The sequence below is a fragment of the Ipomoea triloba genome, chromosome 8, assembly GCF_003576645.1.
Source record: "Ipomoea triloba cultivar NCNSP0323 chromosome 8, ASM357664v1".
NCBI lineage: Eukaryota > Viridiplantae > Streptophyta > Magnoliopsida > Solanales > Convolvulaceae > Ipomoea > Ipomoea triloba.
In genome coordinates, this window is record NC_044923.1 from 20,018,874 (window position 1) to 20,035,325 (window position 16,452).

General features: G+C 37.4%; 2 protein-coding genes across 5 annotated transcripts; both read right to left on the reverse strand.

Annotated features, from left to right (window-relative positions):
• Positions 1 to 1,791: 1,791 nt before the first annotated feature.
• LOC116027100 lies at positions 1,792 to 3,264 on the reverse strand. The gene has a single exon (XM_031268525.1). The coding sequence runs from the start codon at positions 3,262 to 3,264 to the stop codon at positions 1,792 to 1,794; it is 1,473 nt and encodes a 490-aa protein (XP_031124385.1).
• A 6,436-nt stretch (positions 3,265 to 9,700) lies between these two features.
• On the reverse strand, positions 9,701 to 13,326 carry LOC116027188 (kinesin-like protein klp-20). 4 transcript variants are annotated; one of them, XR_004099926.1, is made up of 5 exons: positions 12,870 to 13,326; positions 11,382 to 11,537; positions 11,147 to 11,296; positions 10,414 to 10,661; positions 9,701 to 9,969 (listed from the first exon to the last, which is right to left on the reverse strand). XR_004099926.1 is itself a non-coding variant. In XM_031268655.1 (5 exons), the coding sequence occupies exons 2-5, from the start codon at positions 11,457 to 11,459 to the stop codon at positions 9,844 to 9,846; spliced, it is 630 nt and encodes a 209-aa protein (XP_031124515.1). In that variant the 5' UTR covers positions 11,460 to 11,525; positions 12,870 to 13,326; the 3' UTR covers positions 9,701 to 9,843. The 4 variants fall into 4 exon arrangements, 3 of the variants coding, with proteins under 3 accessions (XP_031124515.1, XP_031124513.1, XP_031124514.1); XM_031268655.1 differs by having other exon boundaries at positions 10,414 to 10,689; positions 11,382 to 11,525; XM_031268653.1 differs by having other exon boundaries at positions 10,414 to 10,689.
• Positions 13,327 to 16,452: the final 3,126 nt, after the last annotated feature.

The following is a 16,452-nucleotide window of genomic DNA, read 5'->3' on the forward strand; positions in this document are numbered from 1 at the left end:
TAATAATAATAATAATAATAATAATAATAATAATAATAAAAATAATAATAATAATAATAAAATTACACGTATATATGTATATATATAAGATTGTACATATATACAAGTCTTCTTCATATATTCACCACAACATAATCATACCCATATCTACACATATACTCATGCTATACCACAATCACACCAAATTTCATCTACTAAAATCTTTATATCCATACTTTATCAAGAAATTCATGAATATCATGGTGGAAAAAGGTTTTGGTGGACATAAAGATTACCTTATCTTCTTGAAATCTCACTAATTTCCTTTAGATGCTCACTCTTCCACTTCCTTTGGTTCTTCTACACAATCCATAAATTATCCACAACATACATAATATTAGATCCTTGAGAACACTAACTATACTAGAATAAATAGCAAAAATAGGATTTCCTACCTAAAATTTTCCTAAAAATTCTAGGAAGTGTATAACATCATCACCCCATATTTAAGGAAACAATACTTGGATTCAAGATCTAGGAAGGAAAACAAAGCTTTTGAACCGATTAAAATGGAATTTTACCGAATATTTGTGATCTTGATGAAGGAATTGGCTATGGAAGCTCTTTGAACTCAAGGAAGAAGATCAAATATTTTTCCTCTCTCTCTTCCTCTTCAATATTTCGGCCAAAGAGGGGAAAAATGGAAAAAACAAAGCTTATATATTATTTCTTATAAGATAGGGATGAAACATGTGGTAAAGGAAGTGACACTTGTCACATTCTTGTGGTTCCAAAAATAAAAATCCTCCAACTTATCAGTTGTGGTCCAAACAGATAAAGTTTCGGTGGAAAATAATTTAAATAGGAATAATTTTGAAACCAAAAATTTATTCCAGACTAAAACTCAAAATTGGGCTAGGTTCGGTACACCGCGAAACATAGCGATGCTACGATCAAAACAATTTTTTTAATTAATTTTTTTTTCCGCTATGGCTAACTTAATTAAATAGGAGCTTTTAGTAAAACAAAATTTCGGGGTATTACATTAAACACGCGATAATCATAAGGGATAGCATAGTAGGCTTGAGGTGACTTCGGTGAATAAACTTTTTGAAGAGGATGTGTTGGTTTATTCGTGTTAACTCTAGTGTATGAGGTCTGTTTATGTCTATGATGGAGCAGAAATTTTGCTCTTGTCATTGGTTCATAATCCATAAGCTTGCTAGGGAACTTTTTGAAATTCTTGACATTACTCGGGTAAGAGTTTGGTCTTCCCTGAGGCATACCCTTGCGTTGCCTCTGTGAGTAATGTTGCCTCTTGTTGCCTAGGAATTTTCCTTTGGATCGGTTATTCCCATTTGGTTGACCATTTGTAGAAAAACCTTCATGGTTTTGTATGCGAGGTCTGTACCGAGGAGTCTGACGACTTCTCGGGTTACCGTTCTGGGAGTTCCCTCTCGTAGGTTCCACAACTTGTGTTTCAGTCGCATCATTGGATCGACTTGTTGATTGTGGTTCTGTTCCGTGCTCGGCATTAATCATAGGCTCAAGATTTTCTGTTTGTCCTTGGACAAACACTGAGCTTAATCCTCCATTGGTAGAAGGATCAGTTGATCGTGATAGGAGAATATGTTGATGAGAGCTGGAGCTATAACTGAGTCCGGTTCTTCTCCCTAATGGTCTTTGATCATCTACCATTCGATCCATTAATCTGGATGAATTTGTAAATGTCGCAAGCACCGCACGCAAATTTTGCTCTCTATCATCCTTCGCTTTACACTCTTCCTCAAGAAGATGAACTTGCTTCTCAAGCTAGCTTATAGATTCAAGCATCTCAGCATTTTTGGACCTTAAGTCCTCGAGATCTTGTCTTTCTGCCAATAGCTTGGCATTCTCTTCTTTGAGTTTGAAGTGTGAATCCTCAATACCATCAAAACTCTTCATCATTCTTTCGAATGCTTCCCTAGGGTTTTCATGATATGTGGATTCGGAGCTATAATTAGAAGAGTGGTTTTGTGAAGTTACCTCTTCATCATCTGCCATAAGGCACAGCTCTTCATCTGAGTCTTCTTGACTAAAGAGACACAGTAGTCCCTTCTCATCCTCCGAACTGTCACTTTCTGAACTAGAGCTGGACGTGCATGACTCGTTGTTCTTGTCTCCTGACTTCTCTTCTACAGCTAGAGCCTTCCTTCGCCTATCATTTTTCTGATTTTTGTTTGGCTCCTCATCAGCATCATTTGGGGCATTCTTTGGGTTGTGATAGTTTCTCGAATTCTTCTTGTAGTTGTGCTTGTCCTGATGCTTCTTGACGATGGGATATGGACATTCAGCTTTGAAGTGTCCAGGTTTTCGGCAATTGTAACACAGCACTTGTATTTCATCCTTTTCATGTGTTCTGGATCCACTAGCCTTGTCATTGCTTCGGTACTTCGTTCTTCTCATTTTATCAGAATTGTCGTAGGACTGATTCTTTCGCATGAATCTTTTGAACCTTCTCATAAACAAAGCAAGCTGATCGTCAGTGAAAAAATCAGATGAGGGATTAGTGTTCGACCTTGGTGTTGATGATGAAGGTTGATTATTTGCAACTAAAGCTATGTTTCTCGTCTCAGGTTCTTCATCATTTTGTGTTTCCTTCTCAAACTCGTAGGCTTTCAGATCACTAAAGATCTGAGTAGTGCTCGTTGTCTTGAGATCTCTATGATCGCGCATAGCTACTACTTTCATTTCCCAGCTTTTGGGTAGTCCTCGGAGAATCTTCAAGCTTATCTCCTTTTGTGATAGCTTGTTCTCATCAAGATCATTGATTTCCATCAATAACTTTATGAACCGAGCTTCCATTTCGGTTATGGACTCCTTTGGGTTGAGTTTGAAATCTTCAAACTTCTTCATGGCAATCGTTAACTTATTCTCCTTCTCTTGTTCGTCTCCATCACCTATGAGCATAAGTACATCCCAGATGTCTTTTGCAGTCTTGCACTTTCTCACTCTTGGAAACAATGATTCGTCTAGAGCCTTGTAGAGTATATCCTTTGCTATATTGTCGAGATTTACTCGGGTTCTCTCTTCGGTGGTTAACAAGGATTTCTCCTTCGGAATCATCGCTGGTGATGTAGGATCAGTAGCAACACGATTGGGGTTGACTTGTAGTATTTGGATGGGTCCATCAGTTATCACGTCCCACATCTCATCTTGCATGGCAGACAAGTGAGCCTGCATGCGCACTTTCCAATCATCAAACTTGTCCAAGTTAAACATGAGAAAATGCCTATGATGTTCCATTTTAGACATAGTGCAAAGTCCGAAAATATTTTGATGATTTTTCAAAAAGGATCACCAGGCAGTATACACAGAGTGTTCACCGTTCATGGTAACAGGCTCTGATACCACTTGTAGGTCCCGGTGGTAGCAATGTGAGTCTAGAAGGGGGGGGGGGTTGAATAAACTCACAAGAGGTTTTTTGAAAACTTTTTCGTCTAAAGAGATAACGCAGCGGAAAGGATATATCAAGTTTTATCTTAACTTTGCACTTAGGATTTTCTTGTAAAAGATATTATGTTTGAGTGATATATGCAATGCGATATGTAAAATAAATAAAGGAGAGAGAGAGAGGGTTTTTATAGTGGTTCGGCTGTTAACTAAGCCTACTCCACTCTTCTTCACAACTCGTGAAGGTTTGCACTATATTCCGCGTTATAGTACAATCTCTGTTACAAAAAGCTCCTTTGATCACTAAGCCCGGCAGCCTTGTTGTTGTAGGTTTTTCAACTTCTTCCAAGTTTACTCCGCCTCTTTCTTCTTCACTTGTAGAGATGGTTGAAAGGTTGTGATGATTCTCCAACTTGAAATTCTTGTGATTAGTTTCCTTGATCAACTTCTTAATCACACAAGAACTTCTAATGAAATCTGAATATCACTTGTAAGCTTATGAATATCACACTAAAAGTTTTTCACTTGATAGACAATATTTCGCGTATTTCAACCTTGTCAAAGTGAGATGGGACAAGGGTATTTATAGGTGGAATTTCAGACCCGTTGGAGGGAAAATGAAATTCAAAACCTATTGTCCAGTGTGTAACACTATTACAAAAATACCTTTTAACGTCGGTTATTTTGGATATACGACGTCGGTTTTTTTCCGACGTAGTTCCAGCAGACGTTATAAATATATTATACGACGTCGGTTTTAAAAATCGACGTCATATATTATTTTTTAATTTTTAAATAAGTACATACGACGTCGGTTTCAGAAAATCGACGTCGTATGTCATTTTTTAAAAAGAAAATAGAGATAAGGCGTCGGTTTTTCTGAAAAACCGACGCCTTATCTCCTTTTATTTTTTTAATACAGATATACGGTGTCGGCTTTTTGAAAAATCGACACCTTATCTCCTTTAATATTTCTAAAATAGAGATACGGCGTCGGTTTTTACAAACACCGACGCCTATCTCCTTTTAATTAAAAAAAATATAAAAATGCAGCGAATCGTATCTGCAACCAATGACACATGCGTCAATCTGGGTGACAGAAAACAAGAATAATCTGTATAGTTAACTGTTGAAATATTTCATATTTTGGACAGCAGACTAGCAGCCGTTTAGGCAGCAGACCAGCAGCCTTATTTATGTTTTATTATTATGTTAGTGCAATGTTAGGCAGCACCATTTGTCAGTCAACAACATGTTAAGCAGCAGCCTTATTTGGTTTGTTAGGCAGCAGTTTCTTTTAGACTTTTTAGTGCAGAATTGTCTTTCACTCATGTGTATAAATAGAGATGTATTAGTTAGCATGAGAAATAACAGTTTAAGAATTTTTTCTCCCTTCAATTCCTTAACATGGTATCAGAGCCATGTCCTTTGGCCTGATTTTCTTCTTCTTTCTTCGTATGAACAGTAAATTACTGTTCATCCGAACTGAAAAATTCAAACACAGCTTCCCAATATAAGTTTTTCATAAATTTGAAGATATAGTGTCATTCTAGAAGCTCAGGATTCTTGTATTTTGTTGGAGTCACTCCAAACTGACTCCAAACTGCTGCTACACACTTTTTTCGGCAAACTTTTTCAGTAAAGTTTTCAGATCGGTCTATCCCTTTGCTGCGACACTATCCTGATTTTCTCACATTTGATTTATCAATATGGCAGATGAGGAAATTATTGATAGTGTCCAAAATACTCCTCTTCCAGTCCAACCTTCTCTCCAAGTTCAACCTAAATCTCTCCCAGTTCAACCTAAAGTCTACGTTCCAAATCTTTCTGGGAGTTTAACTATCACCAGTGAAAGACTCATTGGTTCCCAAAATTATCAAGATTGGGCATCAGCAGTAGAACTATGGTTTATGGGTCAAGGAGTGGTTGACCACCTCACTACTACAGCAGAAGAAATTCAGCATGAAAAGGATATTTGGAAGAGAGTTGATGCTCAACTTTGCAGTCTATTATGGCAATCTCTTGCCCCGGATTTAATCCCCATGTTTAGACCTTTCAGAACCTGTTTTTCTGTATGGAAACAGGCTCAATCTCTTTATACAAACGACATCTCTCGTTTTTATTTCATTGTCAGTGAAATACTAAGTGTCAAGAAGTCAGAAATGTCCATGGAAAAATTTTTGGGGAAAATCCAAGGACTCATGGCTGAATTCAACAAACTCATGCCTATTGGAGGATCACCTGAAGAGCAACTTACTCAACGAGACAAGTTTTTTGTTGTTCTCACACATGCCAAACTTGAACCAGAATTTGAGCAAGTTCGAAATAGTATACTTGGAGATGGAGCTGTTCCAAATACCAAAGAAATGTTCAAAAGACTTCTTCAAGTCTCCTCCATCCATAGAGGGAACACATCAATCCTTGTCGATCATTCTGCTCTCACTACTCAAAGTTACAATAGAGGAAGAGGTCGAGGAAGCAATCAAGGTGGCCGAGGCGGAGGACGAAATTCTACCCGTTTTTGTGACTTCTGTAACAAACAAGGGCACACTCGTGAGGTTTGCTGGAAACTTCATGGAAAACCAACTATGGTGAATATAGCTCAGTCTGCGAATTCAGATACACAAGTTATCTCAAAGGATGAGTATGCAGAATTCTTGCAATTAAAGGCCGCCAAAACAACCATTTCTCCAGACAGCACCCACATTGCTCTTGCTTCACAATCAAACTCTGTTTGGTTTTTGGACTCCGGGGCCACCGATCACATATCTGGTAATCCCTCGTTTTTCTCCAAAATTGATTTCTCTGATTCTCTTCCATCTGTTACCTTTGGTGATGGGTCAAAAGGGAAAGCTAAGGGAATTGGAAAAGTCATTATCCATTCTTTTTCTCTAGAACATGTTCTTTACATTCCCGGTTGTCCTTTCAACTTGATTTCAATCCATCAGCTTACTCACTCTCTTAATTGCCTTGTTACCTTTTCTTCTGATTCCGTGGTTATTCAGGACCGACAAACAAGGGAAATGCTTGGTACGGGACATGAATCACAAGGACTCTACCATCTTTTAGGCTCTACCAATACCAACACAGCTTGCGCCGCTACTGTTTCACCTCTCCTTAGCCATTGTCGCCTTGGGCATCCCAATATTAATAAATTAAAACAACTTGTTCTTGGCTTGTCAGATTTAAAGAACATAGAATGTGAGTCTTGTCAACTTGGGAAACACTCAAGAGCCTCATATCCTAGTAGAGTGAATAGAAGGGCCAGTACACCTTTTTCTTTAGTTCACTCTGATGTTTGGGGACCATGTCGTGTTTCAACCACCTTAGGGTTCTTGTATTTTGTCATTTTCATTGATGATTTTTCTCGATGCAGTTGGGTCTTTCTAATGAAAAACCGTTTTGAACTATTTGATGTGTTCAAAACATTCTACAATGAAGTCATGAATCAATTTGGAGTTTCTCTCAAAGTTCTACGAAGTGACAATGCCAGAGAATATTTCTCTGACTCTTTTACTTCTTTTTTTTCCACACATGGAATACTTCATGAATCTTCATGTGCTAGGACCCCTCAGCAAAATGGAGTTGCTGAACGGAAGATACGTCATCTTGTTGACACAGCCCGCACTTTGCTCATTCATCACAAGGTTCCTAAAAGATTTTGGGGAGATGCTATACTTCACTCCTGTCACCTCATAAATCGAATTCCATCTTCTGTGTTACAAGGGAAAATTCCTCTTAATCTTTTACTCCCACAGGAACCTCTCCACAAACTTCCATTACGAATTTTCGGGTGTACCTGCTTCGTCCATGACTCCACCCCAGGACGAGACAAACTTGATGCCAAGGCCATAAAATGTGTGTTCATTGGGTACTCTCGCCTCCAAAAGGTTTTAGGTGTTATTGTCCTAAAACACATCGTTTCTATACTTCCTTTGATGTCACATTTTTTGAAACTACACCTTTTTTCTCCTCCACTCCAGTTGATGAATCTGATTTTTTATGGGAACCACTTGAAGCCACAGAAATTCTTCCTGTTCCTAATTTCATAGAGCCTGTGTCTCCCAATATAGCTGAAACAACTGCACCAATGTCAACCATACAAGAAAGACGGAACTCACCTTTCTTGTATACCTACCAGCGGCGCAATCGTCAAGGTTCTCAAGAGGATGAATGCTTGGTTGATTCATGTCCCACACCAGCGTTGCCCACTGATACGGCCCAAAATATCATAACAGATTCTCCCATTGCCAGTCGAGTAGGTAACAGATCTACTCGAAATCCTTATCCTATCTATAATTTCCTTTCACATAAACGTTTGTCTCCATCATATTGTGCCTTCATTACTAGTTTGTCAACTGTTTTTGTTCCAAACAATGTCAAGGAAGCATTAACTCATCCAGGGTGGACTCAGGCAATGGTTGATGAAATGGAAGCACTCCATTCTTCTGGAACTTGGGAGTTAGTACCTTTACCTCCAGGTAAATCTGTGGTTGGTTGTAGATGGGTATATAATGTGAAAGTTGGTCCAGATGGACAAATTGATAGACTTAAAGCTCGACTTGTTGCTAAAGGATACACACAAGTTTTTGGCATTGATTACACGGACACCTTCTCACCGGTAGCGAAGATTACTTCTATCCGCCTCTTATTCTCAATTGCAGCCAATCGTCATTGGCCACTGTATCAGTTGGATATAAAGAATGCATTCTTACATGGTGATTTGAATGAGGAAGTATATATGGAGCAACCCCCTGGATTTGTGGCTAAGACAGGAGCTAATCTTGTTTGCCGTCTTAAACGCTCTCTATATGGGTTGAAGCAATCTCCACGTGCCTGGTTTGGGAGATTTAGAGATGTTGTCCAACGATTTGGCATGATTCAAAGCAAAGCCGATCACTCTGTCTTCTATAAACACACACTTGGACAAAGCATATATCTTGTTGTTTATGTTGATGATATTGTCATTACAGGGAATGACAGTGAAGGAATAAATCAGCTTAAGAAACATCTGTTTCAACATTTTGAGACAAAAGATCTTGGAAAATTGAAGTATTTTCTTGGAATTGAAGTTGCTCAATCCGAGCAAGGTATCTATGTGTCTCAACGGAAATACGTTTTGGATATTCTTGAAGAAACAGGAATGACAAGTTGTAAACCAATTGACACACCTATGGATCCAAATGTCAAACTTCTTCCAAGACAGGGGGAGCTCTTATCCGATCCAAGCAAGTATCGAAGATTAGTTGGTAAGCTACTATACTTAACTATCACTCGGCCAGATATCTCTTTTGCTGTAAGTGTAGTTAGCCAATTTTTGCAAGAGCCATGTCAAAGTCATTGGGATGCAGCCATCAGAATATTGAGGTATGTGAAAAGATCTCCAGGTACAGGATTGCTCTACAAAGATCATGGACACACAGAAATTGTTGGCTATACAGATGCAGATTGGGCTGGATGCCCATGGGATAGGAGATCAACATCAGGATATTGTGTTCTATTTGGAGGTAATCTTGTTTCTTGGAAAAGTAAGAAACAAAATGTAGTTGCACGCTCAAGCGCAGAAGCAGAATACCGAGCAATGGCACTTGGAATATGTGAGCTAATTTGGGTTAAGCAACTTCTTATAGAACTCAAATTCTATAAGCCCAGTCCCATGAAATTAATTTGTGATAATCAAGCAGCGCTGCACATTGCATCTAATCCTGTTTTTCATGAAAGAACCAAACATATTGAGGTTGATTGTCATTTTATACGAGAGAAGGTTGCATCCGGAGATATTGTTACCACTTTTGTTGGGTCAAATGATCAACTTGCTGATGTTCTCACCAAATCTCTCCGTGGACCTAGGATTGAGTTCATTTCTAGCAAGCTAGGAGCATTTGATTTATATGCTCCAGCTTGAGGGGGAGTGTTGAAATATTTCATATTTTGGACAGCAGACCAGCAGCCGTTTAGGCAGCAGACCAGCAGCCTTATTTATGTTTTATTATTATGTTAGTGCAATGTTAGGCAGCACCATTTGTCAGTCAACAACATGTTAGGCAGCAGCCTTATTTGGTTTGTTAGGCAGCAGTTTCTTTTAGACTTTTTAGTGCAGAATTGTCATGTGTATAATAGAGATGTATTAGTTAGCATGAGAAATAACAGTTTAAGAATTTTTTCTCCCTTCAATTCCTTAACATTAACCTTTTGGCACAAAAAGAATATACTTGTATATAAAGAGAGAGAATTTGTGTTTTGATTGGTTCTAAGCACTTTCATTCAATTGCTCCTTTCACAGTTTTACTTAATGACAAATCGATTGCAAGATAATTGGATATTCTCAGTAAGAGTATATTACAAAATTTAATCAATAAGAAATGTTAATACTAATTAACCGATAAAAAATTTTGTGCATAGCAAGCAATTGGTAAACTGCACTAACTACTCTCAAGATCTCTTAGACAGATGATGACGTGCCAGCATTTCTGGTACACCAAGCGCAGAAATGCTTTCACATCCAAGAAGCTGCTGCAGCTTTGCATCACATTGTATTGCCATTGAGTTTATAGGGTCCTACAATGTTTTAACAGAAAATACAATTAGACTATGAAATAGTTGGAAAATATAGCTCATAGAGAAGATTTCATCATTAAACTAATGATCAGGGATCACAAAAGAGCATTTAAGCAGGTTCTCAGCAAAATCTCAAAAATTCAAGACCACAGAAACATCATTTTTTAAAAAACAGTGACTAAATTGTCCTTAACCAGAATAGCTCAAACAGAAGTGTAAACTGGGGCTGTAGACTTTCAGCAAAGCTCAAGCTTCAGCCTCTTGAACCTTTTAGGGTCATGATTGTCTCATTGTCCACTCTTTGTGGTTCAGAACACACAAATGTGAGCTTTATGTATTCCCAGACCTAGGTTAGTAGACTTCAATCCATGACATTTGCAATAATTAAGAAAAGAAGCATATCTTGAGAATAACATAACGAATAACTATAACTTGGCAACTCACCTCAAGCTGGTTAACCTTTATGTATTCCCAGACCTGCCTTGAGACCTCTGCTTGAGACATTTCCCTTTCATTGGTGCCAAAAAAGTTTGCCAGTGCTTCAGATATTATAACTATTTGGACAGATTCATCAGTTCTACTACCAGTCTCCTCATCTGTCTTAATTCTTTTAGTATTCTGCAGAATCTGCACTGTGGGCTCTGTAGTGGTCAAAATGCAGGTTTTCACTTTTACATAAGCATTAAGATCACCTAGTAGACAGGTGGGTAGGGTTAGAATCTGCATTGAAAAACAAAAACAAAAAAATGCAGATCATACTTGAAGGTTCAAGACGAGTAATATGTTTAGCCAACAACTTATTCATCTTGAACATATCAGTGTAGTCTGTCTCAAAACTAAGCGCAGCTCATCATTGCAAATTATCTTCCTTTTGTTATTTGGATCTTGGAGATTATGCTTCCTTATGTATGCCCATAGCTCCTTAACAATCTGCTTAACATCATTGCAAACTACGAAGAATAATGCCAATCTGTTGCACAATTGCAATATATTTTTGTTGAGCTCAAACAATGAATCTTAAATTATGCACACACAGACACATATAACTTCAATTCACAGAAAATACCAACAGAACTTCATAATAATATATGCAACTTTTGTTCTATCAAGTGAAATAAGTCAAACTTATAGATAAATATGGCAATGTTACGACACAAAAAATGGGAAATGGGTAAACCTCAATGAAGGACACATGCAGGTGGAATTCAGTCTGGTGCTTCAAAGTTCCAATTTTGTTGAACAAAGCATTCATAACTTGGGGAATAATTCCTGTTTGGCATCCGTCTTTGAAACCAGTACCCATGGTGTAAGTCTTTCCTGAACCTATCTGTTATGTTCGAAATAATACAAAGGGGTGTTACTTGTGTCTCCTCCAACAAAAACAAGTGAATCAATACATGTGTACACTTTACCTGACCATAGGCGAGAACGGTGGCATTATATCCTTCAAACAAGGCATCAACAAGAGGGAAAACACACTCTTCATACATAGAGGATGGAGAAGAACCAGTGCTTCCATAAACATGGTCAGTAAAGGAATGTGATCCAATTAAAACCTGCACCAAAACCTAAACTAGCACCAAGATTCTACATTAATCCCACAAAAAAGCTTCCAACCCTTCTATATAATAGAACACAAGACTTCTCCTTTCTTTTTTCCAATAACTTAGTTCAACAAAATACTTCTATTTGATATAACTTAAACTACGACTCAAAAATTTAAAAATAGAGATTATCACAAATTGGTTGACACTATAAAGTATTATTGTCAATTTGAAAAAGAAAGTATCAAAAGTAATGATAGAGTCATTGTGTTTAGTTAACTAAGCAATGAAACTGAATTTAAACCATTAATGGTGGCAAATAAATTTCAATGCACAGCAGTAGAATATTAATAGTGTCAAGCAAGTTGGTAACACTCTCTTTTTGTTTCTTATATAAAAATCTACAATTAAGATGATAAGGCATATTTTTTAAAATTAAAACAATGGCAGAAAAAATCCCTTCCTTTTTCTTTGGATTCTAAGTTTTGGTCAAATCTCTATTTATACAATTCAGTAGATATAGATATGCCCAGATGGCAATCTATCATCCAAAAGCTTAAGCACAAAAGAAACAAGAAGCAAGAAAATGTGGAAGTATTAGGAAATATCAGCATTTCAAGGAGGCAGGATTTGAATAAGGTAGTGATAGAATTCCACATCCAACTATATGCAGGAATTCAGATCCTTATCAATTGTTGAAGAAATGAATCTTAAGCAAAAAGAGTAGTGCACATGACAGAAATAATCAGCATGTATGGCTCCATATTTGTATTATTATTTTCCCAACTGTGCTTTAACTTGCATTACCGGACTAACCACAGAAGAATTATACAGATCTAAATTAAGAAAATAACTCAACAGGGCAGCTAATAAAATGTGTAAAAACTGGGCTATCTACAAACTCTGTTCTTGTTTTCAATGAGAATAAAACTTAAACAAACCAATCTAGAATCAATAGCCTAACTTCTCTATGATATATCTGATATATTAAGCTTTTCTTGGGGCAAATCACACTTTTTCATATTAATATATTAAACAATCCTTGTAAAATAAAAAGACCAAGGATCATATCTGCAATTAAGCAATAAGGTAAATGCACCATTTTGGAATACTGTTAGAATATCATACATTTTTTTAAAAACTAAAAAATCATTCCATTATCCGTGGAAAATAAAAACGAAAAACATGCAGAAAATATCAATCAAGCAATAAGGTAAATGCATTACTATTAGACTGCTAGAAAAACATGCAGAAAATATCAATCAAAAACATATATTTGCGTCAAGTATTGCAATATAGCATGACATTTTATTAAACAATAACAAAAGCCCTCTATCTGACTATCTCTAGATTTACCTTTTCAAGTAAGTCAATCTTGCTATTGCTACTGCTGTTTTCCTAAGAGAAAGATCTGCCATTGCTACAATCTCAGCGGCTTGATTTTTGGCCTGAGAAATGGTATCAATATAGTGCAAATGCGCAACGCTTCGTGCAGTGTACTCGAAATCAGGGATGTCCTTCCCAACAGCGTCGAATTGGGAAACTAGCCATGATTTTACCTCTGAAATTCGGCTCGCATCTAAAGCACTACTCCCTTTGGTTGCTTCCGTCGATACTGAAGAATCGTTTCCGCCCAACATTTCACTCATCTTGCTAAGTTACATGAAATTGCTTAGACAAGAAATCGCAGGCAGCGGTGAGGCGGCGCTGACTGGGAGAGGCGGTCGCGGATGGCTGCGACAGTGGCTGTGGCTGGGGTGGTCGCGGATGGCAACGACTGCGGTGATGGATGGCGATTGCGGACAACGGCGACGAGGAGGGAAGAATGAAGAGAATAATAAGGAATAAGGAATTATATTAAACCCTGACCTATGTTAAGTAACCATTTACTACGTCGGTTCATATCAAACCAACGTCGTATTTTAAATTTTAAAATTAAAAAAAATAATTATGATATATAAGTATACGACGTCGGTTAATTAAATAACCGACGTCGTATGTTATTATTATTTTTTATTTTTTATTTTGCGTATGACATACGACGTCGGTTATTTAAATAACCGACGTCGTATGTTATTATATTTTTTATTTTTTTATTTGCATATAATATACGACCTATGTTAGTTAATTAACCGACGTCGTATGTTATTATTATTTTTTATTTTTTTTATTCGTGTGACATACGACGTCAGTTATTTGTAACAACCGACGTTATATGGTTTTCTTCACTTTTAACGTCGGTTTTTCAAAAAACCGAAGTCGTATGTCCGACGTTATATGTTGTTTCTGTAGTAGTGTAATATCCAATGGGTAGTATTCTCATCTTTTTTAGAATGTCAGTACTTTCTAGCCGTTTGTCCACTTTTGTGCAGAGACAATTTGTCTTTTGTCCCTCAAAAGGTGACAATCATTAAATGCTCCTTGGGATCGTTGCATAGGACCCAAAATGACATTCAGTTATACCCATTCTCAAGGCAGTAGATAAGACAACTTATCAGAGAATGTCTTTGCCTTGGTTGTGAGAGAGAATGATTGACCTTATCATTTCTCTTAATCTCCTCGAGTCAATCACACTCTTGATTGCTCGGTCATAAAAGCTTGGCCCTTCCATGTTTCGACCTAAGATCCCAGTCTTCGGTTCTTCAAGTCTTCATAACTTCAGAGCTTCAACTCCTCGGATAGTTCACTCTTCGGTTGAAGTCTTCAAGTCTTCGGTATATAAGACTCGGATCCTTAGTGATCGGAAATTACTAAGGATTCGGTTACCCTGTAAGACTAAGATACAAAGCATAAACCTATTCTAAGGATAAGACAAAAGTTAGGGGTCTCCTCGGATAGTTGGTATCATCAAAATCAACGACTCGGGGTTCCTAACAATTGGGTCAAATGATTCATCTATTAAATAAATAAATACATGGAATAAGGAGAAACCCCATAATATTAGGAATTAAATGTCTTAGAAATAATATATATACACTAGTATAAGGAATTGGGCTTTTGATTTGGATTTACCTTAGGAAATATTCTTAATGAAGAATTGAACTCACTAGAAAGAATGGATTTAATTTTAGAAAATAATCATGAAGGGTAATTTCGAAATAATTTATTACAGGGTGTCACAGCTACGGAAGCCGTGGAGAGGAACAATCAGATGATTGAGGAGCTTCAAGCTCAATTCATGAACCATTTCCATCCACCGTCTCATGGTGACCATTGAAGACTCCACCACTCCAAGGCAAAAGCAAGACATGAGGAAGGAAGAGACTTGATATGAGAAAATTTTGGTTGAAACATTAGGTTCCCTATGCGTGGGGTTCCTCCTTTATTTCCTTTACTTTTCATTGTTTTTTATTGCTTTCTAGCTTAGTTTCCCTTTACTTTAAATAATTTTAATACTTGCACCTTTTAATTCCTAAACTTTTAATAGTTTTAACTTCAAGTTTTTTAGCATGTTGTAGATAGTTTATGCTTGATGTCTTTTTAACTTGATGTTGCTTTACTTTTGCATTTGAGTCAGGCTAAAGACGTTAAACGTGGCGCTCTTAGGAGGCACCCCAAACATTATAGCAAAAATGAAAAAAAAAAAAAGGAGAAAAATAGAAAAATGAAAAAGAATGAATAGAAGGAGTAGCTTCTTACTCCATTGCACCTTGAAATGTTTACATGCTAACACTTTTCTTGTAGCATTGATGGCAGAGGCAACACATGGTTCGAAGCTAAAGTGTGGAAAAGAGAGGGATGCTTACTTGGTTGTAAGCTTGTGTCCCTTTTTACATTTGATTGCCCCGATTTCAATTCTAAAGTGTGGAAATATTTGAAAGCTTTTGCATGACACTTTGCACAAATGATGAGCATGTCATTCTTTGATTTACAAAATGATTGTTTTGTTGTGACCCCACACCCCGGAAACACTTCTAAAGTGTGGAAATGATTGGTTTGTTTGCATAATTTTGCTCAACATCGAGGATGATGTTTGGTTTAAAGTGTGGAAAGGACGCACTTTGTGCTTTTAAATTGTTTGATTGCTTAATTGATCTCGTGGCCATGGTGGATGGGTGTGCTTGATATTGGAGACTGAGTCATTGTTCATGTTATCTAGAAATAATTTTGACTAGTTGCCAATAAAGTTTTTATTCTTGGAATATCCTTTGATAGTTACTTTTTGAACCAATGAGAGTGTTTAGAGCCAAGTAGGTTTACGTTCTTGCATGCTTGCACACCTCTTATTTCGTTGGGACCTTAGTCAATGATCTCTCGAAGTGGGAGTGTGCACCCCTTAATTTGAGAAAGATAATTGTAAGCGAAGCCCAGAATTGGACTAATCTTGGTAGCGCATGGGGCAAAAGGTGAACCTATTGGTGAGCATTGAGAGGAAATCCCTTACCCCAAGTAAAAGGCAAGAGGGGTTGATATTTGGCGAAAGTTTTGAAAAAAAATTCTAACTAAGGCCACTCCTAGAGGTAAGATCCGAGGAAAGCCATCTTGCTAGGATTTGGGGCAACCATGGCACTGTCTTTGAAAAAGAGTAGAGATCTACGTAAATTCAGTTGTCCCAATGACGTTATCCTAGAAGATGAGAAAACAAAAGAGGAAGTGAGCCGCTTTACATCGTTCCCACTAGTGGGATCGGCTTGAAGGCCCTAGCAAAATAGGAGGTGAATCCAACTTTTGTTTGCATGCTTGTAAATTTATAAGAGAGTTGTGTTCCCCGATGCTTAATTTCTATCTTAACGGGGATTTTTCTTCCCTTGTATATTCCTTGAGTTGTATGACATCTAGTGAACGCCTTTTGTAGATAACATGAGGGATCTCCCCCTCTCTGGTCTCTCCCACATTAATTTTTGATTCCCCGCAGGTTCAATTGAGTGATCCTAGTTATCTTTGGCATTTGTATGCTTGTGGTTTGAATTAGATTTGCTTGAGGACAAGCAAAATTAAG

Bases quoted from the DNA above. Each gene is read 5' to 3' on its own strand.
- LOC116027188 (XM_031268655.1), bottom strand. From the start codon at position 11,459: ATGTATGAAGAGTGTGTTTTCCCTCTTGTTGATGCCTTGTTTGAAGGA. The intron at 11,297-11,381 runs GTAAAGTGTACA...CGAACATAACAG, and splicing joins CCGTTCTCGCCTATGGTCAG to ATAGGTTCAGGAAAGACTTA. The intron at 10,690-11,146 runs GTTTACCCATTT...TTTTCAATGCAG, and splicing joins TGCATGTGTCCTTCATTGAG to ATTCTAACCCTACCCACCTG.
- LOC116027100 (XM_031268525.1), bottom strand. From the start codon at position 3,264: ATGGAACATCATAGGCATTTTCTCATGTTTAACTTGGACAAGTTTGAT.